Below are 26,374 nucleotides of genomic sequence, written 5' to 3'. Positions count from 1 at the left end.
CCTAATAGTCTAATCAAATTTGAGTGCATTTCCAAGAGTTTCTAAACAGGTTTCTTTTTGAAGACTGAAGCACTGTTATTAGAGGCTCCAGATGCCCCCCTTATTTGTATGCACTAAAGATAAGCTCCCCCACCACCACCAAACCAAAGTGTTTATAAAAGCTGCAGCCTCCCCGAAGTACACATAGAGAGCTTTTTGCACTTTTGTTTCTTTATCTTGAAGCAATGATCTCACCCTATGGTTAATTCATTTATATCTTCAACTGAGGAACATTATAGTCATTCAATCTATAGGGCACAATTTAATTAACATGCTTGGACTTGGGAAGACCAGTTATCAGCAACACTCTAAGGTGAAGAACTGTCAGACGGCTCAGTATATGCTGATTTAGCGACATGATTGTATCTCCAACGTGGGGGGTGGGGGTGGGGAGGAAGAGCACAGGGGAAAACTGTGGCTGCTCCCTTCACTGAAAACAGAAACATCACCCCAGGAAGGTTACTCTTAGCTCAAGGTTAGAATTCTCCAGCGTACATTCAAGAGTTTTCTATGGCCCATGCAAACCAACTCCTTGATAACAAATTACCCAAATTACTACCACATTAAATATTTTATTTATTTATCCAACCACTTCTAGAACAGCCACCTCCATGGCAGGACAGGGAATAGTCAGAGCAGTGATTCTGGCACAAGAAATGGTCTCCAAAATCTCAAAAGATCAGACCATCCGGTCAGGTTACTTATTAAGTTCAACATTCAAGATTATTAAACAGACAGCCTCACCCTGCTATTGTTAACCGTGGATGGGCTAGAGAGATGCCACATCAATATGGGTACTGCCATGCCCTTGGGATAGCACCTTTGTCCTCAAAAAAAAGCAGAAAGCAGCCACTGTCCCTCCTAGCTGTTTTCCAAAAACCTGGACAGACCAACCGCAGGTTGTGGACAAATTCCCCAGGATCTGGTTCAGAAGCACAGCACAGTGAAAGGCTAGGTATCTGACTTCTGATCTCAATGGTTCAGAATCGTTTTAGCCTGAGGTGTCTTTCCCAGAGCCTTGCTCACAGTAAACATCTCATCACCTCTTGGTAGTATTCAATGGCATTTCAAATCTGCCATCTGACTCCGCAATTAGAACATCTCTTTCACATACTAGTCATCTGCACCCAAGCAGAAGAGCTGCTCACAATAGCCCAGGAGTCCTCAGGGCCTTCTACAGTTCTGTACCCAGGAAGGATGGAGGAGGCAGAGGCACTTGTCACCCATCCTGGCCAGCAGTTATGAAGTCCATCAGGAAGTCAGCCCTAGATGAAACATTTTCTACAAAGAGCAGCCGATAGCAATCAGGCAAGGATCAAGACTCAGACAGTCGCTTCTGAATTTCAGCCACAAGATTTTCCCGTTTAATGGCCACCTGAAACATAAGAGAACCCTCATGTGATACCAGCTCCTAAGCCACTGCATTTCCAAATTTATTTTACTCTGTATCTGCTCCCACTACTTATGCAACCAGTAGGGAATAGTATGGGCTTCAAGTTGACCTGGAGAATGTATGCCCTCAAGACTAAAGGGATTCAAATGCCCTATCTATGTCTGTTTTGTTGATTAGTCTCAAAATAGCCATTAAGATTTCATTTTTCCTTCTTCTGTCCACCTAGCCAATATCATTGGCTACAATGGTTGCCTAGGATGGGTCTTCATTCATCTCTATCACTATTAACCCTGGAGATATTTCTAAAGCCAAAAACATATTTCTTAAAGAATCTAAAGAAGAATCTAGAAACACTCGGTCCCTTCTATTTCTGCCTGACGCACTCACCTCCTCCCTGCTGGCGACTAAACGAAGCTTGATGACCCCTTCCTTCAGTTCTTGCTCACCAATAATGACCACCAGTGGAATGCCCGTGTTCTCACAGTAGTGCAGTTGGGTTAGTAGTTTAGGATTGTTCTTATATAGCAGCTCTGCCTGAAAAAGATGAAGGTAGAGTAGGAGTTTTAGAAGTGACCACACCACTCAAGCCCCAGGAGCAAGCATTTCCAAAGAAGTAAGTAGCTAGCCCTCCTACCCTAAGAAGATAACTCTAGTGAAGACCGGAAAGATCTCAAGTTCCATCCCAGGCCTAAAGTAAAATGGGCCTGGTGCCTGAATTCCACATCTATACTTAGATGGCTTGGATATTAGCTCCACCATACCTTGATCCCAGCATCCCACAGCTCTGCAATTAGCTTCAACCGTTCTTGGAGAAAGTTCTTCTGTGGAGTGGCCACAAACACTTGGGTCTCTGTGGTTCGTACCTTTTCACCAAACGTCTAATAAAGAGAGAAAAGAAAGTAAAACTAATAAAAAATTCCTTTGCACCAGTAACTCCAAAAGGACATAAAGAATCATCAGGAAAATAGCTCTACTGCACCTCCAGAAATGTGACAGTTTTCAGGCCTCCAGCCCCACTCCACCCCTACCTAGGACCTACCTTCATCCTCTGCTCCACAATGGAGAAGATTCGCTCTACCCCAATGCTGAGCCCCACACATGGCACCTTGTGGCCCTTGGGGTCAAACATGCCCACTAGCCCATCGTAGCGTCCACCAGCAGCCACGCTGCCCACATTCAAGGGCTCCTCCTCAGCCTGCGCTGGGGTCTGTAGCAGCACTGCTTCATAGATCACTCCTGTATAGTAGTCCAGGCCCCGCGCCAGGCTTAGGTCAAAGGAGATCTGTGGGGACAAGACTATAGTAAATCCCAGACAAGACTGAGGACCCTGAGAACCCCAGAGCTCAGCAAGAGGTCGACTCCCAGCTCAGCTTACCTTCTCAGCAATTCCAAATAAAGTCAGGTATTCAAAGAGCAGCTTTAGGTCCCCCAGACCCTCTAGGGCCTGTTTGTTCTGAGACAGTCTGGGATCTTGGAACATTTGCTCTACCAAGGACACCCCACCTGAGGAGACATATAGGGAGAAATAAGGTCTGTGCTATTTACCCAGATGTGTTTCATCCAGATTTATCTCTAATGTGCTCTAGCTAGTCCTCCACCTTTTCTTAAAAAAAAGAAAAAAGATCCTCATCTTTTATGACCAGACTCTGCCTCTACCTTTGCTATCTAAAGATATAAGGTAGTTACAATAAATAAAAGGGGAGTTAAATTCAGGCCAGGCTCTAGAGCTTAGCACATCTACAGAAAGGAGCTGTTTCAGAGGTACAAGTTACATACATATCACCCTCACTTTTGTTCTATCATATAACTCTGAAACCCTGGTTCTTACCATGACATTGGACATAGTCCCCAATTTGATCAGCCACTTCAGGAGCCAGGCCTTTCTTTGCCACCATCTCATGTCTCACATCTTTCCAAGATATCTGCACAAACACCCAAACATTAGCCCAGCCCCAAGATCCTTCTTTCTCTATCTGGCAAAAGACATTTCACTTTCGGTATATGTGTCACGAGTACCTAACACTATGCTCAGCAAAGTCAGAGAAAGCTTAGGCAATCAGCCATAATCCCCACTGCACAGCAAAACTCATGTCTTGCTTCAGAATGTCTTCTTACCTTCCTCCCATAAATAGCTCACTTCCAGCCAATATCTCCTTATTTTTTTCTAGGGGTATAGATTTGAGGGCAGGACAGACACTCTGATAGGTCTACTGAAGCATGTCTTCTTGGTTACCTTGTCTAGTTTGTCTATCGAGGAGCAGATGGCATGGAACTTGCTTTCAGGAACACCACAGACAGCAAACATCCCATCCAAAATCCGCCGGTCATTGACCTGTGAACTCAGTGGAAGTAACCCAGGCGCCTTGTCAATGCCCTTTCCCTCAAAACAATGGCAGTCTCTACTCTACTGACTCATAAAAGGGATAGAAAGGAAATGTCACAGGATGTCTATATAGATATATATGAAATGCAACTGCTGTACTAAGAGAATCCTAGAGCTGCAGGCGTAAAGGCTGGAGTGAACTATGTTTTGGGACAGCATCAGGCCAAATCCAGACTTCTCCCCTCAGTCCTCAGCCCTGGCCTCACCTTAATGAGAAAGTCCCCCAGCTGCAACCCACTCAGGATTTCACAGATGATCTTCAAACACTCTGCATCAGGGATCATAGGGTCAAACTGACCAGCAATGTCAAAATCCTATAGCAAAGAAAAGGCAGGAAAAAAAAAGAATCTCCACTGAGCAGCCAGTTCCCAGGTTGTGGCCCCCAGAACTATCAAACCATGCTCCCTCCTTCAGGCCACTTACACACTGGCAGAACTCCCTGTAGCGGCCTTGGACTATGGTTGGGCTCTCCCGCCGCCACACCTTTCCAACATGGTAGCGTTTCATCTTCTTCAGTTTGTTCATGGCCAGATAACGAGCAAAAGGGACCTCGCATAAACAGGTTAAGGAAGAAGGACACTGCATCTCAAGCTTAGGCCCAGTGTAAAGATATTAGGGCGGACTGGGCCTCTATCAGTTGGATCTCATCCAAGAGGATGAGAACAAGCACCTTCTCTGTCTTGTTTCCCTCTATCCCGAAGGCCTAGCAGTACTTGGCATTCAATATATATTGAATATTGTCAAACAAAGGAATCCCACTTAACAAAAGTACAAGTTCAGTAGCAAGCAGGGGATGCAGAAATAGAAATGACGCAAGAATTTTAAGTCTGGGCCATTCCCTCCCATTTGGATCCATTCTCAACCATCTCAAAATGGTTACAACCACGATTTGCCTACAACTTCTACGTCAATGTTTCTTAAAATGTAGATCAAGGACCACCTGCATCTTTAATTACCCAGGTTCCTGTTTGAAATGCAGACTTCTAAACCCCACTCCAGATATAGAATTAGGAATATCTGGGGCTGAAAGTCAGAAATCTGTGTTTCTGCAAGTTTTCCCAAGGGATTGTAATACACATTAAAGTTAAATGACAGTGCTCCAGGCCAGGCTCTGCTGGCAGAATTGCCTTCTGGGAGAAACTGGAATAAAGGCTGCTGCCACTAGACCTATATGGTCCCAGAGTCTCTCTTGTCCCTTTTGTCAAACCATTCTGGGTTTGGAAAGAGACAAGTCAGCCTCCAGCACTCAGAAGGATACAGTGAGGTCATAGCGCAGGGACAATAGCTCTCCACCCTGATCCTTCAGATCATAGATGAGCCCAGAGTCCTCTCCATACTTCTCAGTGAGCATTTCCTGCAGGGGTCAAACAGAAAGTGCCACAGTTCAAAGGAGGACTCCAGAACACAGGCTAGAAGCCCTTTGGGAAACTCAAGGCAGGTGAAAAATATGGGATTCCATTACTTTTTTCTCCCCTTACCTTTAGCTCAAATGCTGGGGTATCTAAACCTTTTGCACCATGACGTTTAAAGCAGCTTACAACCATATCAAGAATTTTCTCCCTCACAACCATCTGCTGGGGACTAAGATCTCTGGTGCCCTAGAAACCAAAAGCAGCCATAGTGAAAACAAAGACAAAAAACAAGTTCATTTAAGACAAAGAGTTAAACTACATCTATAATCTAAGGTCTGGAGTTGAAATCTCTTTGAGTTCAGATAATGATAAGCCCCAGTACTTCAAGAATAGTGAAGATTTTTCTTTTTTATAAGTAGTCTAAAAGGACATTCAAAAGGGTCAGGAACAGACAATCAGAGCAGAGGGCAGTCCTCCAAGGCACTCTAATGGGACAGCGTGGGGCAAAGGGAATTACCTTTGGGGTCTTGATAATAAAATTTGATTTCTCTTGATGTGGTTTCTGTTGGGATGTTAACACTGCCTCTGCAACCTGGCAGAAGAAGGAATATGAAATGTAGCTCCTCTTAAGACTGGCCAGACCTGTGACATGTCTGGCCCCGTGCACCACCAACCTGCAAAAAGCTCTGGCCCTGAGCAACAGGAAGCTTGAACACTATTTTATCTATCCCAATCTCAGCCCCCCTCCAAAAACCCATGTTGTATCTAATACACACACACACACACACACACACACACACACACACAATTGCCCATGTTCATATTTGTAATACATATGATACAATAAAACACACATGAGGTCAGGTCTATACCATACAAGCTTGTCTGAACAAGTTTAAGCACCTGAAAATAATGAAGACAAACAACAACCCACCACTACCACCACCAATCATCTAGTGATAGGGATTAGTATGATCTTTTCCAGTTCTCAGTTCCTACTCAAAGAGCGAAAACAAAATTTTTAATAAGGTAGCAAAGGTCATTAGGCTTGGAGACAGGGAAAAAGCAACTTGAAGGCAGAAGAGGACGAGCCCAAGAACAAAGAATATGCCTGGAATGAACAGGAATGGATTTGCTAATTGAATTAAACAAACAAACAAAAGAAACACTGAAAGGCTGCTGTGACTGAAAATTAATAACAAAGATCTGAACCCTCTTGTTCATTGTAGCACAAAGCATGTGCTGGAAAGACAACAGGGTCTTTCCCAAGGTAAAACAGAATCAGTGATGATGTTTATTACCAGCAAGCTGAATACCCTTCCAGAAACATAGAGAATGTGGTACGGTAGTAGTTCCATACTTTGGCAGATTCTCTCCTCCAAAGGATGGCAGTTCAAGTCCACAAACCCTCTCCTGCCATTCCAAAATCTCGTGTTGAGATAAATTCTAACGTGAACTTAGTCTACTTAGGTTCGTTAATCATCTCAGTGGGAATATTTATATATTTTGCTTGAGAAATTTTAATGTTTCTGGCCCAAACCGGTTCAAATAAGGGATGGTGGACCTATATTAAAATTCTCCCTTACTATGTATCCATAGATAAATCATTTAACCTTGCAGTCTCCTTTTCCTCAACTGTATAATTTTAGGTATAATCCCAATCTCTCAAGATTGCTATGAGGATTAAATGACAAAGCACCTAAAACGTTTAGCTCAGACATGGTGGGCACCCAATAAAACCCGATTGTAATACTACTGGAGTACAAGCCGCGAGTCCATGCCTTCAGACCTGGAGATCCTGCCTCGACAAACCTGAGCTATCTCAGGCTGGCTCACCTGGCTACGAGAATGGACCATTTGGATGCAGACAGCGCGGGGCGGCCGCCGGAGCTGGCCAAACAGCGCAGCCCAGGCCCTCCCGTACAGGAGTGCGAGCTGGGGCATCTTGCGGCAGGAGGCCGGCTTTCCGGGACAAGAGGCAAAGGACCTAGGAACGAGGCAGACTGGACCTCAGGAAGGGTGCAGAGCGCCGTATAGGAAAATCCCGAAAACCATGCAAGAGGCGACCGCTTCTACACCTTCCAGATTCCGCAAGGTGGCTCGGGTCCTTTCAGTCTCCCTTTCATCTTGGGCACTTCCGGTAGGAGCCGGAAGTTGTTCTACTCGACGGAGGCTCTCTAGGCTTGCGCGCCGGCGACTCGACTGCCGGAAGTCATCCGAGCTGAGGCTGTGGCCACCACCACGGATCTAGACATCAGGCCTCTTCAGTAAGCAGCCACTATGGCAGAGCGTGCGGCGTTGGAGGAGCTAGTGCGACTTCAGGGAGAGCGTGTACGGGGACTCAAGCTGCAGAAGGCCAGCGCCGAGCAGGTGACCCAGGCGCCTGGGGAAGGGCCAACACAAGGCGGGGAGGAGGTAGAGCTGGGGTGGTCTGCACAGAGGACAGGGATGTGGAGAAGAAGGGACCGGGCTGGTAGGGAGGAGGACGGACGGACTGGGTGCTGAGGTGACCTGGGTAGGACCTGAGAGAAGCAAAGCTAGGCCTGGGGACAGAGATCTGCTCCAGATCCTGATGAAGGAGAGATACTGAATGAATGGCGGAGGAGGGAAGGGAGTAGCAGATGTGATAACCCAGCGACTACTTTCCTCCACAGATCGAGGAAGAGGTGGCAAAACTACTGAAACTGAAGGCACAGCTGGGCCCTGATGAAGGGAAACAGAAGTTTGTGCTCAAAACACCCAAGGTAAATGTCATTCCTTTAGAGAACCTCTGAGAGAGTCCGTGATTCCACTCACAAGGATATATATGCCTGCTTCCCTGAACCAGGTCATTGAGTAGGATCTGAAATGCTGCAGAGGAAACAACAGTTGCTCTGGGCACTGGACTGGATTGAACTCTACCTGAGTCATTCTGGGATGGCAAAGTGATGGCAGAAACTAGGCCAGCTGGATGTGTAGGGGAGTATGCCTGCTACTGCTACTCCTTCTTTTATTCAGTAATTACTTATTGAGTGCTTACTACGTGCCTAGCACTGTACAAACCAGTGAATATAGCATGATGAACAATATACCTTGCCCTCACAGAGCTTACATTTTGCTGAAGGAAACAGACTTCATACAAGTAATCCTGCACATGAATATATAATTACAAATTGTGATAAGTGATAAAAGACATAACAAGGATGGTCTGAGAAAAATAAGAACTGGGGAGTCTGAGGAAGTCTCACTGAAGAAGTGATACACTAACCAACCTAACAGATGAGTGGAAGATAGCCAGGGGGAGAGTGTGAGGAAGATAGGTCCAGGTAGAGTATGGAAACCCTGAAGCAAGAAAGAACCCTGGTAGTTTCCAGGAACTAGAAAAAGACCTGTATGACTAGACCCAAACAGAGGAGAGGAGAGTGGAATGCAATTGGAGAAGATTCCTAACTCAGCCGCCAAGATTTCAGTTCAGATGCTACTTCCTGTAAATTCTATAAATGGAACTATTTACCCCTTCATCTGGGTTCCTTTGGCACTTCATATGTATTTCTATTATTGTATTTATTGCTGACTTTTAGTTATTTACATGGTTTATTTATGCTGAGAGGCTGAACCCAGAGTGCCTGGAACTAAGTAGGTAGTCAATGAATGTATGTGAAATTGAACTCCAAGAAAGAGGGAAGATAATCTGTCTTCCTTGTATTGAGATTTCCCCTTTGAAGGCTAATTCTTTGGCCCCCTAAATTCATTGAGCTATTCTTTTCTACACACAACTCATTTCAAAGATTAAGGAGACAGTGTAAAACCCCAAGGCAGTGATCATCAGTAGTTATTCAAACTATTAGGTGAAAAGATTAATGGGGAATTTATGATCAGTTAGGCTCGCCTCACCTAAACCCAATGATCAACCTTAACATAATAAAAATAGGACGACCAGACATTCACATTATGTTCCTCCTGATGTGGTATAATAAATACACAGCACCATCTAGGTAATAAATACACAGCACCATCTATTTATTTGCACCATTCTTGCAAATAAAAATTGAACCAGGTCTTCTTCTAGTTTACTGAAAATATGGGAGATGGAGGATTGTTAACCAAATCTAACATGTGAAAAATTCTTTAGGACAAATGACTCAATTTCCTCAACAAATAAATGACATTTTTTCAAAAAGGAAAGGAAACTGTTGAATTATTTAATGATAGACATGAAACATATCAACCAAACACAATGCATGGACTTCATTTAGAATCTGATTTAAACCAACCAACCATAAAAAGATATTGAGGCAATCGAGGAAAATTAAACACGGCTTGGGCATTAGATAATAACAAAGGGTTGGTGTTAGTTTTGTTGGTTGTAATAAAGGTAGTGTGTGTGTGTGTGTGTGTGTGTGTGTGTGCGCGCGTGTGTTTAATCTTTATGTGTTAGAAAATCATCTGAAATATTTATGGATGAAATGATAAGATTGATTATTTGAGATTTGCTTTACTAGAGAAAAAAATGTTGGGGCTTAGATCAAGTAAGAATAGTAGATGCTGATGGTAGTTGAAGCTGAGTAATAGATACATGGTGGTCTTTTGTACTATTCTCTATAATGTATGTTTGAAAATTTCCATAATATAATGTTAAAATGAGATTATACTGGAGAGTTATTATCCACTTTAGTTTGAACACACACGTTTAGTTGAAACATATTTCTTGATGTGTGATTCATGTTAATAACAGAAAACTCAATATCATGGGAGCAGTACTATTTCAAGTGTTCTTCATGGTCAAAATTATTTTCAAAATGTTATTTGCCTTTTTTTACTTCATTTGCACTGAAGGTGCAAAAACACTGGTAATAGAACTGCTGGTGTCTTAGCACAAATCAAGACAGTGGCATTAAACTGTACTAATAGCCATTATGTTCTTTACTTTCATGCACTCATAGTAAAAAATAATCAGTTGCACTTAATGTCCTTGATAAGACAGTAAAAATTATTAACTTTGTGGAATCTCAATCATTGAGTGTACTTTTATTAATAATCTGTGATGAAATGGGAAGTATACGTAAAGCATATCCACTACATTTCAAAAATAGGAAAAATGCTTGTGCCATTGTGTGAGTTTTAAGATGATCTTTTCAAAGAACACCTTTTTTATTTGAAAGATAAATTATTAAGGATTGGGGTATTTGGCAGACATTTTCACAAAAATGAATGAAGTGAGCCTTGTCACTGACCATCACAAGTAGTGATTTCACTTCTCAACATCCTATAATTCATCTATAAAATGTATCTGCCCAGCTCATATCACAGGGCTACCAGAAACAAATTAGAGGACAATTAGTATTCATTAGGATTTTTTTTTCTTAGTTATGTTGGAAAAGAATGTAAAATTTGGAGTTCAGCTAGTTAAGCCAGTTTGAGTTCGTTATGTGCCCGTTATTAGGGAGGTGTTTCCTATCAGGCAGGAAAATGTTACCCAAGAAGAGTTTTTAGGAAAACGTCTCAGAGAATAGAGTTCTAAGAATTCTATCAAGCTACCAAAATAGAACCAAGCTGAAAAGGGAATGGAACCTAGAACGGTGATAGCAAATGGGTATGGTGATTAATAGGGAATTGTTATACTTGTTTTACAACTCAGTAGCCTGTAGGAAAATCTAAGTTTGGGGCAACATTTGCATTTGTCATTGCTGAGGTCATGTTTTTATATTTCTAGACCTTATTTGTTGTTTTTAAAACCTATCCCTGCTTCTTTGGCTGATTTTGACTCCAAGGGCACAAGAGACTACAGTCCCCGGCAGATGGCAGTTCGGGAGAAGGTGTTTGATGTAATCATCAGCTGCTTCAAGCGCCATGGTGCAGAAGTAATTGATACACCTGTATTTGAACTGAAGGTGAGAGATGAGTGAGGAGAAATTGCATGGTGGGAGAGTGGGTATGTGAACAACAAGAGGATGACAAGAGAATGAGGGCCCCAAGTTAATTCTCTCTGCTATTGTGGACAAAGACCAGTCAGTATTTTTCTCCAGTGAGAAGGGGGACGGGACTGGCTTACAGGGAGAGGCTCTGCTTTTTACTTACCTTTGTTGTAGCCCACAGCTTTCAAAAGAGCCCTTCTTCGGAGTGGAAGTTACAGCTTCTATCTATATTGAATTCCATGGCACCTACTTGAGATGTTTTCTAGATACAGGCAAACCATACATATAAAGTATAAATGTGCAACCAGTCTCCTATTAATGGACCCTGAGGTTGTTTCCAGTTCTTTGCTATTAAAAAATAAAATGGGGTGGCCAGTTAGCTCAGTTGGTTAGAGCATGGTGCTAATAACACCAAGGTTGCCGGTTCGACCCCCACAGGGGACACTGTGAGCTGTGCCCTCCTAAAAAAAAAAATCAGATCAGTTCTTACAATGGACTGATGCATTAAAAACAACAACAACAACAACAAAAACAGATTGTATTACTCCCTGCTTAAACCCCAGTGACTCCCATTGCATTTATAATAAAATCCAAACCCTACCCAGGCTTATAAGGTCCTACATGATCTGGCCACTGCCCACTTTTCCCACCTCATCTCGTACTATTCTTCCCCTTGCCCACTATGCTCCTCTGGTTTCATTCTATTCCTGGAACACACTAAATGTTTATCTCAGGGCCTTTGTTCTTGCTCTTCTCTCTTCCTGAGTTCCCTTTTCCCCTGGCTGTTTGCATGACTTTAATTTCAGTTTAAAGATTACTGATTTTAATTTTAGATCTCAGCTGAAATGCCATCCCTCAAATAATCCTCTCCAGCTACGTTGTCTAAAGTAGCCCTTGTCTATCACATCAACCTGTTTTATTTCCTTCAGAGCAGCAATGACTATCTGAACTTATCTGTTAATGTTTCCTTGCCTGTTGCATTGCCTGTTTCTTCTCACTAGTATAGAAGATCCGTGAGGACGTGGACTGCCTTTGTCTTGTTCATTGATGTATATTCAGTGCTTGGAACAATGTCTGGTACTGGTGGGCATGTATCTGTGGGCTAAATTCATAGAAATGGAATTGCTGGGCTGAAAGGTTGTATTCATGTATATCTTAACCGACTATATTAGTTGCTAGGGCTGCCCTAACAAAGTACCATAGACTGGGTGGCTTAAACAACAGACATTTATTGTCTGGAGACTAGAACTATGAGATAAGGTGTCAGCGGTGTTAGTTCCTTGTGAAGGCCATGAGGGAAGGACCTGTTGCGGGCCTGTCTCTATGGCTTGTAGATAGTGTCTTTTCCCTGGATCTTCACATAATCTTCCCTCTGTGTCCAAATTTCCTCTTTTTTATAAGGATACTAATTTTATTGGTTTAGGACCCACCCTAATAACCTTATTTTAGCTTAATTATCTCTTTAAAGACCCTGTCTCCAAATACAGTTACATTCTGAGGTTACTGGGGAATAGGACTTCAATATATGAATTTTGAGGGGGACACAGTTCAGCCCCTAACACCAACCAATATATGAGTGTTTCTGATTCTACACACTGGGAATTTTCAGGCTTTTTAAATTTTACCAACTGGTAGATAAAATAAGTTATCACCTTGTTGAAGACATCACAGGGCTAAGGACTGCTTTTGACGTTGTTCAAATCATAGGCATCATAAAAGCATTTGTTTGTTGATCTAATAACCCACTCCTAGGAGTTTATCCTCAGAAAAAATATTCAAAAGAGTATGTACCGAAATATATTTATTAAAATGTTATGGAACATTTTAAACAGTTGGAATAAACTAAACATGTAAAGTGTAATCCTAGGAAGGAAATACAGAGCTATTTCTCACTGGAATATTATGCAGCTTTAAAATAATACTTCAGCTCTGTCACACAATGGAAATAGTGATGAGCGGAAAACAAAATTGATGTTTCCTTTTGATTATAACAGAATCAAATACATAAGCATTGGAATAGAAAACAGGAAATATAGACAAGTTGAAATCAGTCATGTTAGAATGGTTTTTGTTTTCCAACTTCCTATTAAATTGTTGTATTTATCATTGTGACCACGTGTCTATGTTTTCTCTAGGAAACACTGACTGGAAAGTATGGAGAAGACTCTAAGCTTATTTATGACCTGAAGGACCAGGGTGGGGAGCTGCTGTCCCTTCGCTATGACCTCACTGTATCTTTCTAAATCCAGGTTCTGGACACTTTGGATGGATCAGCCCTCACTGGGCTGGGGCTGTTCCTAGCCTCAGGTTTGGGGACACCAGGTATAGGTGGGATCAAAGACGACGCCTTTGGCAGTCAGGGGAATTATTTCTCTAAAAACCAGGGTGGGACTTTGGCTAAACAAAGCATAGCTTTAGAAGGCTTCTGACATCTGAGTGAGACCTCAGCTTTATGTCAGGGCCCAGTTCCAACTCTACCAACAATCCCCTGGTTCCAGAACGCCTCTCCCCTGCCCAGTCCAGTGGATAACATTCTTAACTGACCAACACCAAGCTATGTCAGAGAGTCCTCTGCTTAGAGATTCCACATGGGCCCTTTTTCTGCTCCCTGGCCAATCTGCCCAGCCCCCTGCCATGCTCAGCCTAGCCCAGGGGAGACACTACCAAGGTGAAAGGAGCCTTGATCTTTTTTGAGACTTCAGCTGCCCCTTGTCTTAACAAAGTTGATTTTTTTCTGATGTTCAGAAATGCTGTTCTCACGGGTGGTGGTTTTACTGACACAGGGAGGGTCTAGACTCGTTTCTGTTGGTGATAAGAAGCAACTTCCAGACTGTAATAGGAGGGGCTCTCTCCTTAACTCTGTCATCAGGTTCCTTTTGCTCGGTATTTGGCAATGAATAAACTGACCAACATTAAACGCTACCACATAGCAAAAGTGTATCGGCGGGACAACCCAGCCATGACCCGCGGCCGCTATCGGGAATTCTATCAGTGTGTGAGTATGTGAGGCAGGGTGGGTCACTTGGCCCGCCCTCGAGCCAGTAGAACCTACTGAGTGCCCCTGATGTCCTGAGCACCCTGGATGCCCCAGACCATTGCTGACCCTCAGGTTTCTTTAGTATTTTCACATAGATTTCACAAAGGACCTGTGGGGAGGGGAGAACAGGGATTATTCTCCCCATTTTATATGTGACTAAACTTGAAGCTCAGCAGGATGAAGAGATCATGGGGCTAAGAAAGGCAAAGTTGGGACCAGAACTCTTGGTCCAGTGCTCTTCTTTTTTTTTTTTTTTACAGTGGTGAAAGAGTAGTTTATTAGAAGAGATAGTACACTCCAAAGAAATAGGACCGGACCTGAGCAACAGAGAATGGCTCAAGGGCCATTATTAGAAGAGAAAGTACACTCCAAAGGGTTTGGAGCTTTGGAGCGGGCCCCGAGCAAAGGCAAGGCTCAAGAGAGGCTCAAAGGGCAGTGCTCTTCTTATTAAATCACAGTGATAGGATCACAGCACAGGATGGGGAAATTGGATTTGAGGTATCAAATCCAGACTGATGCAGAACTGCTGAATCGAGAAAAGAACTAAGGCTGTCTCGTCACCCCCACAGTGGCTTGAGGAAATAAGGAAAAGTAAATGAGTGAGATAATGAAGGAATAGCCTCATAGGTAGATGGAAAGGAAACCAGGACTGGTAAGAGACATAAGAAATGCTGGGCTTTTCCTCTAGGCTGAATCAGAGAATGAAGAAGGTGTGTGTATGAGTGCAAACTGGTCTTTACAGAGGGAGACCAGAGCTCCCAGTAGTCCCCCCTTAAGAAGGTGAAATCCCTGACACCTATACCTGCCCCTCTCCCTGCAGGATTTTGACATTGCTGGGCAATTTGACCCCATGATCCCTGATGCAGAGTGCCTGAAGATCATGTGTGAGATCCTGAGTTCACTTCAGATAGGCGACTTCCTGGTCAAGGTCAGAGCTGAACAGGGCTGGGAGGGCAAAGTAGGGCCTGACCTCTCACGGGAGAAGGTCCTTGTGCAGAGAGGCCAGTAGCCCAAGTGACCAAGGCTATTGAGGGTCATGTAAAGAGATTCTGTCCTCACTATGCCTTGGGTCCCTACAGGTGAATGATCGGCGCATCCTAGATGGGCTGTTTGCCATCTGTGGGGTTCCTGACAGCAAGTTCCGCACCATCTGCTCCTCGGTGGACAAGCTGGACAAGGTAATAATCCAAACACCCCTTTCTTCCCCCAGACCCCACGCTGCCTTAAGAAATGGAAAACAAGATTAGGAGAGAGGGGCTTGCCTTCATGCCCACCAAGGGAAGATTAGCCCCAGGATGTAGGTTAGAGTTGCTTCTGCTCCAAGACTGCCGCCCTCCCTCCGAGGAGTGCTCACACTTGCTATATGGTGGGGAAGGTGCCCAGGGGTCCATGACTGGTATTTGTCTTCCCAGGTGTCCTGGGAGGAAGTAAAGAATGAGATGGTGGGAGAGAAGGGCCTCGCACCCGAGATGGCTGACCGCATTGGGGACTACGTCCAGCAGCATGGTGAGGAACGAACTCTACCTCCGCAGCAGCCATCCCACTGTCCTCAAGCCTAAAGCTGAAACTCTTGTCTCTGTGTGTATATGTGTAGGGGAGGGGGAGAGAAAAAGAGAACACACACACATATGTGCAATCCAAGCCAAAAAGAAGAGCCCCCACTTTTTCCTTCCTGACAGTCAGTCTGGCTCACAAATCTGTCTCTTCAGGTGGGGTATCCCTGGTGGAACAGCTGCTCCAGGATCCTAAACTATCCCAAAACAAGCAGGCCTTGGAGGGCCTGGGAGACCTGAAGCTGCTGTTTGAGTACCTGACCCTGTTTGGCATTGCTGACAAGGTGAGTCAGGTTGGGGGTGGGAGCCCGAGCTGAACTCGGGGGCTGCCCATCCTGATCCTCACGTGGTACTGACTGTTTTTGTCTCCACAGATCTCCTTCGACCTGAGCCTTGCTCGAGGGCTGGACTACTATACTGGGGTGATCTATGAGGCAGTGCTGCTTCAGACCCCAGTCCGAGCAGGGGACGAGCCCCTGGGTGTGGGCAGTGTAGCTGCTGGAGGACGCTATGATGGGCTGGTGGGCATGTTCGACCCCAAAGGGCGTAAGGTGCCATGTGTGGGGCTCAGCATTGGCGTGGAACGGATCTTCTCCATCGTGGAGCAGAGGCTGGAGGTAAGTGAATAGAAGGCAGTCTGCGCAGGTGGTGACATCCAAGCTATCATATCTTTTTGATCTCCAAGGGGGCAAGCGGTGCTGCGTTGGGCAAGGAGTATCTTTGCAGAGAAATGGAGAAAAGATGGTCGCTGTCCTTCACAGACTCCCACCCCATTCTAGTCAGCTTTTATGGATATTTGATCATTCTTTTTTCACAAAATCCCTTGCTCTGGGTCCCTACTTCCCTCAGAGCTGTCAGGAACTTAGGCTGGTATATCTAATGACCTGGATTTTTCTCACAATACAGAATACTTAATATTTTACTACTCTGTGCCAGGCACTGTGCTTAGTGCTTTTCATACGTTACCTGATAAAATTCTTTCAACAGCCCTTTGAGAGTAGCTACTGTTATCATTTAAATTTTAAATTTTTCAGATGAAGTTAGAGATTATTACCTAAAGTTCTAAGTCTTTTAAGTGGCAGAGTCATAATTTGAATCCAGGCAGTAACTCCAAAGTCTTCCTCCCAACCAGACGGCTGTCTTGACTCTCTAGCACCTAGAGTAACACCAGGGAAGCCCCTCATGGCCGTAAGCGCTCCTTTGCTTCTGCTGCTCTTACCTGGCTGCTTGCATTTGATTCCCTGGGGAATGCTCTGGCAGAAACCTTCCCACTGCTCGCTCCATCCTTTTCTCTAGAGTGGAATCCACCTATGTTTCCCAATTGAAGTCACTGTTCCACTAAGCATCTTATGTTGTAAGAACTGTGAAAATAGTTGTCCAGAAAAAGACAAGGCAGCAGCAACATCCTCCCTTCCCCCCATCCACACACACCCTGGGTTGTGTCCTATGGCTGAAGTATAAGAGGCACAGTCTCTTGACTAGGCAGATGGTAAGTGGGAACTAGAACTGCCTGGGGGATTGGATTGCCAGGTGGGCTCACCGCATCACTTCTGTGTGAATGTTCTTATGGGCTTTTAAGGTACTAGATGGAGATGACCTAGAAGTAACTGCACATAAGCTACCTTTGCCCTTGCCCCTGGATTATTTATTTCGGCAGGTCACGTGTACAAGCCAATCAGTTCAGTTCTTGTATATTCTAAGAGCTATCTTATGCCCAGTTGCTGGATGAGAAGACTGGGCCCCTGGCCTGGTGGAGCTTGCTGAGTTGGGCCTGGCCTCAGAATCCTCACGAGGGCCTGCTCTGTTTGCTTCCGGAACATGTTGTAAAGGGTAGCCCACTGACTCTTATCTGCACCTTCCCCAGGCTTTGGAAGAGAAAGTACGGACCACAGAGACACAGGTGCTTGTGGCATCTGCGCAGAAGAAGCTGCTGGAAGAGAGACTGAAGCTTATCTCAGAGCTGTGGGATGCCGGGATCAAGGTACAGAAGGCAAGCCCCAGGGGGGCAGTAACCTTGGGAGTGCTAGGCACAGACTAAATAAAAGCTCACCCATAGTGACTCTGCCATTCTGTGATTTCTTGGGGGTGGAGCGAAGAGCAAGGTGACAGCTTGGGCCCCCAGGAGGATGTCCCTGAGGATGGCAGAAGCCAGCCTTCATCTTCTGCCCGGGTCCCCTGCAGGCAGAGCTGCTCTACAAGAAGAACCCAAAATTACTGAACCAGTTGCAGTACTGTGAGGAGGCAGGCATCCCACTGGTGGCCATCATTGGTGAGCAAGAGCTCAAGGATGGGGTCATCAAGCTTCGTTCAGTGGCCAGCAGGGAAGAGGTAAGCAGGCGGGTGAAAAGGCTGAGGGACAAGGAATTATGCCATTTTGGTAGGCCGATGCCTACTCAAGACCTGAGCAAAGTACCCACTTGTGAAGGACTCAAAGGCTTAACCTGTTTCTGTGGTCACGGTAGGGTAAGATCTCCATCCCCACATATACCCTGTGTCTCTGGCTCCCCCAAGAAGCACTGTCTACCCTGGGGTGTTTTGATTGGGTTCCTGCTCCTTGCTGAGCCATGCCTGATGACTAGAGGAAGGAGTGGGCCCTGAGGGAGCAATGGAGTGAAAGATGCTCATACCACTTTCTTCCCTCTTCCCTCTTCCTGGCCAGGTGGATGTTCGAAGAGAAGACCTTGTGGAGGAAATCAAAAGGAGAACAAGTCAGCCCTTTGCATCTGCTGATTTGAGCAAACTGTCAAAGAACAGTGGGACTGGCACCATTTAAGGCTAAGACAAAACTGCATATGTACTTCAACAGCTTTGCACACTTCTGTTTCCACCAGGAAGACCTGAAGAGTCGTCAGAACAGAGACTTTTTATTTTTATTATGATTTTATTGGTAATCACAGGCAAAAATGGCCAGGTACCAGGCCATTTTCCATAGGAGGCCGTGGGGGCTCAGGCCAGTCTGGCTTGTGGGCTACAGGTTCCCTGCCTGAGATGGCCTCCTCTGCAGGTCCCTACAGCAGATCCAGGGACTGCTCCCCACAACCAGTTGCCAAAGGTCCAATAAAATGCCTCAACCACTGGAGCCTGCCTGTGTCGCTATTCCCTGTCAGAGCCTAAGCACTTTAGCAGTGGAAAATAGGGAGAAAGACTTACAAAAGGCGTCATGCGTTTTTGTCCAAGATGAAGGGTGCCTCCGAGGTTCTTGCCAATAGCGTCCATACTTGCCGGTTAACCAACCATTTCTTAGGAGCTGGGGCTGCCCACAGACTCAACTACAAGGGTTTCTAGCTTGCACCTGAGGGTTGGCGGGTTCTGCGGCGCACGTGCGGCGTATATCCCCACCCCCTTGGGAGGCGGAGTCGTGCTCAGAGCCAATGAGAAGTTAGGGAGGTGGAGGGGCTGGGAAGCTTCCAGATGTAGATAGGTTATATAGGGGGCACCAGCGGACCAACCCGAGAGCCATGCAGTCCAAGCGCGAGTGTGAGGTGAGTGTTTGGCGATGAGGGTGTGGACGAGCCCCACCTGTGCAGAGAATGGGGGCGCAGGGAGCCCCAGCACTGCATGCGAAGTGGGGGCGGTGGCTGCGATCCGCGCTTCCAACGTGCCCTTTCCCCCTCAGCTGTGGTGTGAGAGGGTGAATCCAGAGAACAAGGCGGCGCTGGAGGCCTGGGTCAGGGAGACTGGCATCCGCTTGGTGCAAGTAAACGGGCAGAGGAAGTATGGCGGGCCACCCCCAGGTACGCTAGCCCCAACCCTAGGCCTGCTGGGATACACCAGCCTCGACGGCCGCGACGAGCCCCTCTGGGGGAGGCGCCTACCCCGAGGCTCCCCAGTCAGAAACCCCTAACTACCTCTTACCCCCTCTTCCAGCAAACGTGGAAGTGTCTTGCCTGTGAGTTTACTTTACACCCAGTCGCTCCTGGAAGAACCGAGCCAGTTTTAAGGTGCACCTGTGTGCCGGCTCCATTTTAGCTCGGTCACGCATTATGCCTACGACTTGGGGTACGGGTGTTGTACTCATTTCACAGACGTGTGCTCACATAGTCCCTCCCGCGCCGGGTCCGTGGGCCCCGAACCTCGGAACGTCCCGGTGGATAACGGTGTTCCTCCCCATTCCCCTCCCCCAGGTTGGGTGGGCAGCCCGCCACCTCCCGGGTCGGAGGTGTTTATCGGGCGGCTGCCCCAAGACGTGTACGAGCACCAGCTGATCCCACTGTTCCAGCGAGTGGGCCGCCTCTACGAGTTCCGCCTGATGATGACTTTCAGCGGCCTGAACCGTGGCTTCGCCTACGCCCGCTACAGCTCGCGGCGGGGCGCCCAGGCCGCCATCGCCACACTGCACAATCACCCGCTGCGGCCCTCCTGCCCGCTGCTCGTGTGCCGCAGTACGGAGAAGTGTGAGCTGAGTGTGGACGGGCTGCCGCCGGCTCTGAGCCACCGTGCGCTGCTGCTTGCGTTGCAGCCGCTGAGTCCCGGCCTGCAGGAGGCGCTGCTGCTGCCGAGCCCCGGACCGGCTCTCGCGCAGATCGCGCTGCTCAAGTTCAGCTCGCACCGTGCAGCCGCCATGGCCAAAAAGGCCCTGATGGAAGGTAGGGGTGGAGACTGCGGGGAGCCGCGGGCTGGGGCAAAAATGTTCTGCCGGCACTTTACATATCAGCATGGCGGGTGAAATAGCGAGATCTTAGGGTCAGGAATGCCCGAATTTCTGACCTTATGCTATTTATTTGACCTCAGATTTTTAAATTTCCAGTGGTACTACCACTTACCTAAACTTAACGCTTCACAGGCATTATCTTCTGACTTAATCCTCAACATTCCAATGAAAGTAACACAGAATGATGTCCCTCTTTATAGATGAGAATGTTTTAAGGCAAGGGGACTTGCCCAAGGTGGTCTGAGGCTTGTGAGAATTAAGCGGGTACTTAGCACATTCCTTGATTCATGGCAGGTATTCACAGTAAAGGTTAGCTATTATATGGTTATTAGGTAGACAAAGCCTGCATCAACCAGTACTCCTCCAAGAGAACTTAGAAGGTAGCAGTTACTACACCCCCTTTACAAGTACAATGAAACCTTAAAGTATTTCATTTGCCAGATATCACATCACCAGGAAATGGGAAGGCTAGAAATTAAAACAGGCTTGTGACTTTTCAGGTTGCTTGGGCCCCGGGCTAAGACCTGCCCTTGTCTCTGCCTTTTTCCTGCAGGGCAGTCACACCTGTGTGGAGAGCAGGTGGCAGTGGAGTGGCTCAAGCCAGACCTCAAGCAGCGACTCCGCCAGCAGCTCGTGGGTCCTTCACTGAGGTGCCTACAGCCAGAGGGCAGCCGATTGGCCCTGGCCAGGGACAAGCTCGAGTCCCAAGGGGCTCGGGCTGCCCTGCAGCTGCTGTGCCAACGGATGAAGCTGGGTAGCCCAGTGTTCCTCACTAAGTGCTTGGGCACAGGCCCTTCTGGCTGGCACCACTTCTGGTACCAGGTGGTGATCCCTGGGCATCCAGTGCCCTTCAGTGGCCTCATCTGGGTTGTGCTGGCCTCTGATGGGCAGGATGGGCATGAGGTGGCCAAAGATGCCGTGTCTGCACGGCTGCTGGAGTCACTGAGTGAGTCTGGGGCCAGCCTCCTGTGGTCTCCTGGGGCTGAGGCAGTTACCTTGGTTAAACAGTGACCCCATCCTCTCCACAGGCAGCCAGAATGAGTAGGCAGAGCCTGTGTTAGTCCCCAACCCAGCAGGCCTGGGCAGCCACCATCTGATCCCCAACGGGGTAGGAGCATGGGCCCTGCCCTATGCCTAACAGAGCCTCCCAGCTGGAGCAGAGCCCCAGCACACCAGGGGGCAGCTCAGGTTTCGCTAAGTTGTGGTGAGGGACCTTGCCCTCCCTCTCCCAGCCCAGGGTCTCACCTGATCCCATGGTTTTCTTGGTCTTTCTCTGTGTGACACACACACATACACTCCTCCTACAGCTTAGCATGAACCTTCGCTTGTTTCCTTGATTTATCTTTGTTGATTTTTATTTGGGGTTGGCTGAGCCAAAGGGTCAAAAATATGCCTTTTGCCCCCACGACTTGGCATTCTGGTTTTGGTGTATGTAGATTGTTGAGTATTTCTGTGCTGGTTGTATTTATATTAAACCCCTGGTTGGTGTACACCTGTGTCCATGCTGTCCTGCCCCAGCTGTGGGTTTGTCTTACACTGGTAGCGTGAGCAGCTCTACTTCCCCACACGGGTGCCCTGAGCCTTTTTCCACCCATCTCTGCAGTGCATAATAAGGTATGATAAATGCATAGCCTCTCTGGAGGTCCAGCCCAGACAGCAAAACGCTTGCCCAGTGAGAACCTGTCTTCAGCTTATCCCCTCAATCACTGTCGTCCTCCCTCTTCTCTTCCTCCTCCCTCAGTCCTGCAAAGAAGTCATCGGTGCTCCAGGCTTTGCTGCTCAGCGCTTTTAGCGGCCCTCCTTTTTTTTTGCGCCGACGGTAGTCATCCACCACCACAGATCGCAGCTGGGCCATGTCCCAAAACTTGAGGCGTTGGTCATGGCCACTGCTGGCCAGGAAGCGGCCGCAGTGGGAGAGGGCCAGCTCCTCCACAGGCTCCCCAGCATGCTGACCCACGCTGCCCACCACTCGGTTCGGCAGGATGTTCACAGCCCTGGGCAGAGAGAAGAGTGTTGGGTATTGGTTGGTTGGGCCTGCCCTTCCGATAAACTGAGGGCCGGCTTCTCTCACCTGATGACTCCATCGGTGGAGCCAGTGCACAGCAGACTGTCGGTGACCGGAACCATGCAGTCGATGGACTCGGCTCTCAGGGCAAACCGGTCACTTGTGGCCCCAAAGCCATTCCAGTTGAAGAGGTAGATGGTACCTTCACTGGAGCCACAGGCTACCTTCCTCCCACACTGCAGCGAAAAAGGGCAGACCATGTTTGTGGAGCTATGTCAGCCACGTCCCCACCACACACTCCTCCCATCACTCCCAGCTATACTTTCATGATCGTGACAGAGGTCAGGTCTCCAGACTGAGGTTCTGAAAGCAGCTCAAACCGGCGTCGCTTAATATTGAAGACACCAAGACAGCCATCCCCACTGTAGAGAGAGCAGAGCAGCAGGCTTGGCTGGAGGCTCCCATTGAGGGGGACACTTAATACAGGGGAGGGGATGCAGCTTTGAGGGTGCACCTGGCTGTCAGCAGCAGCTTCTTGTCTGGGTCCAGAGCCATGTCAGCAATGTACTCCTCATGCTGCCGCATATCCATTAAGGGGCCCTCCTTCCGCTGGTCCCAGAGCCGGATGCCACCTGTGTCATCCCCAGTGGCCAGAACATTCTTATCCACCAGCAGCAGACTGTTGATGGGGGCACTAGAGACACAGATGCAGAAGTTCTTGGAGCATCTTTGGCTCAGTAGGGAGCTATAAGTCCTTACCCCTCATCTCAACGCACAGTTGGCTCCCCTTACCCGTGAGCCTTGGAAATGCGCCTTTCTAGTCGGCCCTGCTCCACATCTAGAACATGGATGGCTTTGTCCTTAGAGACAGTAACAAGTTCTGAGGGGAAAAGGTGCCCAGGTCATGGTGCTGCCCACTGCTCCCTTCCCACCACCACATTGCTGGCTGCCTTCCCTAACACTCACTCTGCCCATCTTCAGAGAAGACCACGGCTCGGCAGGACTTGAGGTGGTGACCTGAGGACCAGAGCTCCTTGTTTTCTCCCTCTTGGCAAGAGTAGGAAAAGCTGGGGAGAGACGGAGGAAAGGGAATGACACCAGACCCTGTCAGGGATGCATGGACTGTAGAGACCAACCAGCCACCCTTCCACCTACCTAGGAGTTCCTGCTTGTACACTTCTAAGCCTAAGGGGCTTCCCATCCCATTTTTCCATTTTCAATGAGCTTCATATGTTAGGTGTTTTTCTCATTGGATATAAAAAGTACACTTGCTTGGGACTTCTTTGTAACATTACCCCACCCCTCTTCATTCTTGAAAGCCCCAGCCTGGGGAAAGATTAGGTCTGGACCACTGTAAAATCCCAAAAGTATTTGTTAAATTAATGACAGAAGAGCACCAGAAGTTGGAAATGTAGATTAGTAAGACCGAGCTCTTTCACTCCAGGAGCTAGAGAAAGCCACAATTAAGGCATATTGTGACCACATGCTGCAAAGGGGGCAGGATGAAAATGGAGATGGAGCAGAGACAACAGCCTGTAAGCTCACCTTTGAGGCAAGCACCTGTCCCAGTGCCTGCCTCAGCATATCCTCTAAAGGTTAATTACCAGTGAGCTCCAGGTGGGCAGAACTGGGTCTACTTACTGTTTGCTCTACCCTAGAGCCTAGCGTGAAAAAGCTACTTAATAAACATTCACATTTTTTAGTAGATGAGACAAGCATACAAATACATAAACCATTTATGATTACAAACCATTATGAAGTTTATGAAGGCAGGGTATCCGGTGCCAAGGCAGCACCTAATAGGTAATCTAATTTAGTCTAGGGCATGGAGGAAGAGTGAAGAGATGCTGAGAATTCAGGGATAGTAGGTACAAGTGAGGGAGAAGTTTTCCAGGCAGAGGGAATAATGTGCAACGGAGCTGAGGCTTCATGATACGTTATAAAGGATGAGTGAGCACAGAAAGCAAAGGGGAAAGCAAGCAAGGGTGGGCTAGGGGGTCAAGGCCCTGAGAGCCGGAGTAAGGAGTTTGGACTTAATCCTAAAAGCAAAGGTAAATTGAGGGTTCTAATCAAGGAAGTAGGGAGGTGCTCGGACTTGTGTTTTTGAAAGATCTATTAAAGTGGGCAAGAAGCAAAAGCAGGGCGCCCCAATGAGCCTGTTTCCGCTCAGTACAGTAATCCGGTGGGAAATAGTGCCCTGAAAAGTTTTCTTGTCCTGCTACTTACTGTCTCTGGGCTCCATAACCACAGTACAGCCACTTTGTCTTCCTTTCAGTTGTTTCAAAAGATTTGTGTGCTAACTTATTTAAAGACAAATGTTAATGAATCAGTCCAGATAAGTCTTGCAAAATTTGTCTCGCCCCAACTCTCTCTCCTCGTCCCAGCTCCACTCCTGGGGAATTTCCAGACCCGACAGCCCACGCACCCACCGCGCTCACCAAGCCCCCCGGTCCTGCCGTACACTTACACGAACACGTCCCCGTCCACGTCCCCCGCTGCCAAGAGGTCGCGGGCCGGATGGAACGCCAGCCCATTGGCCGGCGCTTCCAAAATGATGTCTTCGGGGGTGTCCCGGATCCGGGCCGGGACTTCCGTGGAGTCGGAGTCCTCGTCATCGCTCTTATGCTCCGCAGGCTTCTCCTCACACGCGCGGTCCATGCACCGGAGGATTCCGAGCCCCGCAGCAGTTGGGCGGACAGGCCAAGAACCAGCGAACCAGAGGAAGTAGCGGCTCAGGGCGCCACTTCCGTGTTGGAGGGGCGGATCCGGAAGTGGCGCCAGCGCGTTCTTAGTAACCAGGGAAAAGGGGGGTGGTTGCAGCTGGTGTGGGTGGAGCGCACTTTAGTGGTTTGACTCCCTAGCCAGGAATGTCCAAACTTTTTTCAACGTTTTTCACCAAGGGCCATATGCGGTAAAATACACAAACAGCGGGGCCACTCACTCGAGGTGAAGTACGTATTGCCTCACCTGGTTTATTTAAGGAAACTATATTTTTGGAATTTGCTGCCGGCCAATTAAAAATGGATGGCTAAGGCAGTTAGCCCAGGGCTGCAGTTTGGACACCTCTGCGCCTAGTCCATTACTTCCCTGTGTTTCCACCACTTCCTGGGCCAATTAGACTGCACCACTGTCAATCCCCTCTTTAGTCACTTCAGGTAAAGATGGAAACTGCGTTTAAGTACTTTCCCCTCATCCTGACCAATGCTGACAGTTTGGTACAACCTCCCTGTCAACATAAGAAACATCCAAACCTATAGAGAATTTTTATAAGACTTTATATGAGCCAAACTGATGACATGTACCCGGGAGCAAGATCTCAAATGCTCTGGAGAATAACAGTTTTGCAGCTTCTTTTATGCATTTGTAATTAATGCATTAATGTAATGAATTTAAGGAAGATTACATGAAGGGAGGAGAGAGCAAGGTGAGGATTGGATTACAGGATAGTTAACAAGATTATGTGCTCACCTAAGAGTGGTTATTTCAAAAGTGTGTTAATAACCTAGATGCACAGAAGCAGTGGACAGGGCTTCCTTAAGACAAAGATAAACCTTTTACTAAAAAAGGTTATATGCCTGGGGTGTGGCCACCCACTATGACCTGCCCAACTAAAAATTTATGATCAGATCACCCTGTGTGAGGTTCCTTTCCTCAGAACCAGTTAAGGATTTTAGTGTACTTGGGATCAGAGTGGGACGCCAGTCGTTCATAGCTTGGTGAAACCCAAGACCATGACAAGTGTCAGCCAGGTTGGTCAGGAAGCAGCAAAAGCCCATGCCCCGAGAATTTCACATGGAGGGTCATGGACAGCAGGCAGCCCACGCTCGCATAAGCTTAAGTTGCTGCTGTCCACGCTCAACATCTTCATAGCTGAAGAAACAGCATCCTGCCCATTCCTACAATTAGACAGGAGACCCTCAGCAAGCCAGACCAGCAGTGCTCAAAGCTGGCAAGGAGTTGAAGAGGAAAACGGGCACAACAGTTAATGTTTTGGACATTCTAGTTAAAGGTTCCACAAAGATAGGGTCACTCTGTGTGGTATGGCAGATGAGGACCAGGAGCTCCTG

At 47.3% G+C, this 26,374-nt stretch overlaps 4 protein-coding genes across 7 annotated transcripts; 2 read left to right on the top strand and 2 right to left on the bottom strand.

Moving 5' to 3' along the window:
* Positions 1-595: 595 nt before the first annotated feature.
* On the bottom strand, positions 596-7,320 carry LOC117016779 (probable histidine--tRNA ligase, mitochondrial). Of its 2 annotated transcripts, XM_033096471.1 has the most exons (14): positions 7,246-7,317; positions 7,004-7,154; positions 5,685-5,759; positions 5,294-5,413; positions 5,074-5,169; positions 4,239-4,364; positions 4,022-4,129; positions 3,666-3,764; positions 3,261-3,354; positions 2,808-2,935; positions 2,472-2,714; positions 2,194-2,310; positions 1,820-1,966; positions 596-1,414 (listed from the first exon to the last, which is right to left on the bottom strand). In XM_033096471.1, the coding sequence occupies exons 2-14, from the start codon at positions 7,109-7,111 to the stop codon at positions 1,355-1,357; spliced, it is 1,521 nt and encodes a 506-aa protein (XP_032952362.1). In that variant the 5' UTR covers positions 7,112-7,154; positions 7,246-7,317; the 3' UTR covers positions 596-1,354. The 2 variants fall into 2 exon arrangements, with proteins under 2 accessions (XP_032952362.1, XP_032952361.1); XM_033096470.1 differs by having other exon boundaries at positions 7,004-7,320.
* Positions 7,321-7,381: 61 nt separating this feature from the next.
* Positions 7,382-18,726, top strand: HARS1 (histidyl-tRNA synthetase 1). Its single transcript, XM_033096469.1, has 13 exons — positions 7,382-7,537; positions 7,822-7,911; positions 10,918-11,037; positions 13,197-13,292; positions 13,931-14,056; positions 14,919-15,026; positions 15,178-15,276; positions 15,511-15,604; positions 15,808-15,935; positions 16,026-16,268; positions 17,516-17,632; positions 17,833-17,979; positions 18,311-18,726. The coding sequence occupies exons 1-13, from the start codon at positions 7,448-7,450 to the stop codon at positions 18,422-18,424; spliced, it is 1,572 nt and encodes a 523-aa protein (XP_032952360.1). The 5' UTR covers positions 7,382-7,447; the 3' UTR covers positions 18,425-18,726.
* A 150-nt stretch (positions 18,727-18,876) lies between these two features.
* On the top strand, positions 18,877-21,789 carry DND1 (DND microRNA-mediated repression inhibitor 1). 2 transcript variants are annotated; one of them, XM_033096473.1, is made up of 4 exons: positions 18,877-19,133; positions 19,268-19,385; positions 19,776-20,237; positions 20,856-21,789. In XM_033096473.1, exons 1-4 carry the CDS (start codon positions 19,110-19,112, stop codon positions 21,311-21,313), a joined length of 1,062 nt encoding a protein of 353 aa, XP_032952364.1. In that variant the 5' UTR covers positions 18,877-19,109; the 3' UTR covers positions 21,314-21,789. The 2 variants fall into 2 exon arrangements, with proteins under 2 accessions (XP_032952364.1, XP_032952363.1); XM_033096472.1 differs by having other exon boundaries at positions 18,877-19,385; positions 20,856-21,342.
* Positions 21,426-25,063, bottom strand: WDR55 (WD repeat domain 55). 2 transcript variants are annotated; one of them, XM_033096474.1, is made up of 8 exons: positions 24,775-25,063; positions 24,534-24,603; positions 23,274-23,374; positions 23,100-23,187; positions 22,822-23,001; positions 22,630-22,729; positions 22,374-22,543; positions 21,426-22,296 (listed from the first exon to the last, which is right to left on the bottom strand). In XM_033096474.1, the coding sequence occupies exons 1-8, from the start codon at positions 24,920-24,922 to the stop codon at positions 22,002-22,004; spliced, it is 1,152 nt and encodes a 383-aa protein (XP_032952365.1). In that variant the 5' UTR covers positions 24,923-25,063; the 3' UTR covers positions 21,426-22,001. The 2 variants fall into 2 exon arrangements, with proteins under 2 accessions (XP_032952365.1, XP_032952367.1); XM_033096476.1 differs by lacking the exon at positions 24,534-24,603 and having other exon boundaries at positions 21,610-22,296.
* Positions 25,064-26,374: the final 1,311 nt, after the last annotated feature.

The sequence above is a fragment of the Rhinolophus ferrumequinum genome, chromosome 24, assembly GCF_004115265.2.
Source record: "Rhinolophus ferrumequinum isolate MPI-CBG mRhiFer1 chromosome 24, mRhiFer1_v1.p, whole genome shotgun sequence".
Classification (NCBI taxonomy): Eukaryota; Metazoa; Chordata; class Mammalia; order Chiroptera; family Rhinolophidae; genus Rhinolophus; species Rhinolophus ferrumequinum.
This window is presented reverse-complemented; position numbering and strand designations above follow the sequence as displayed.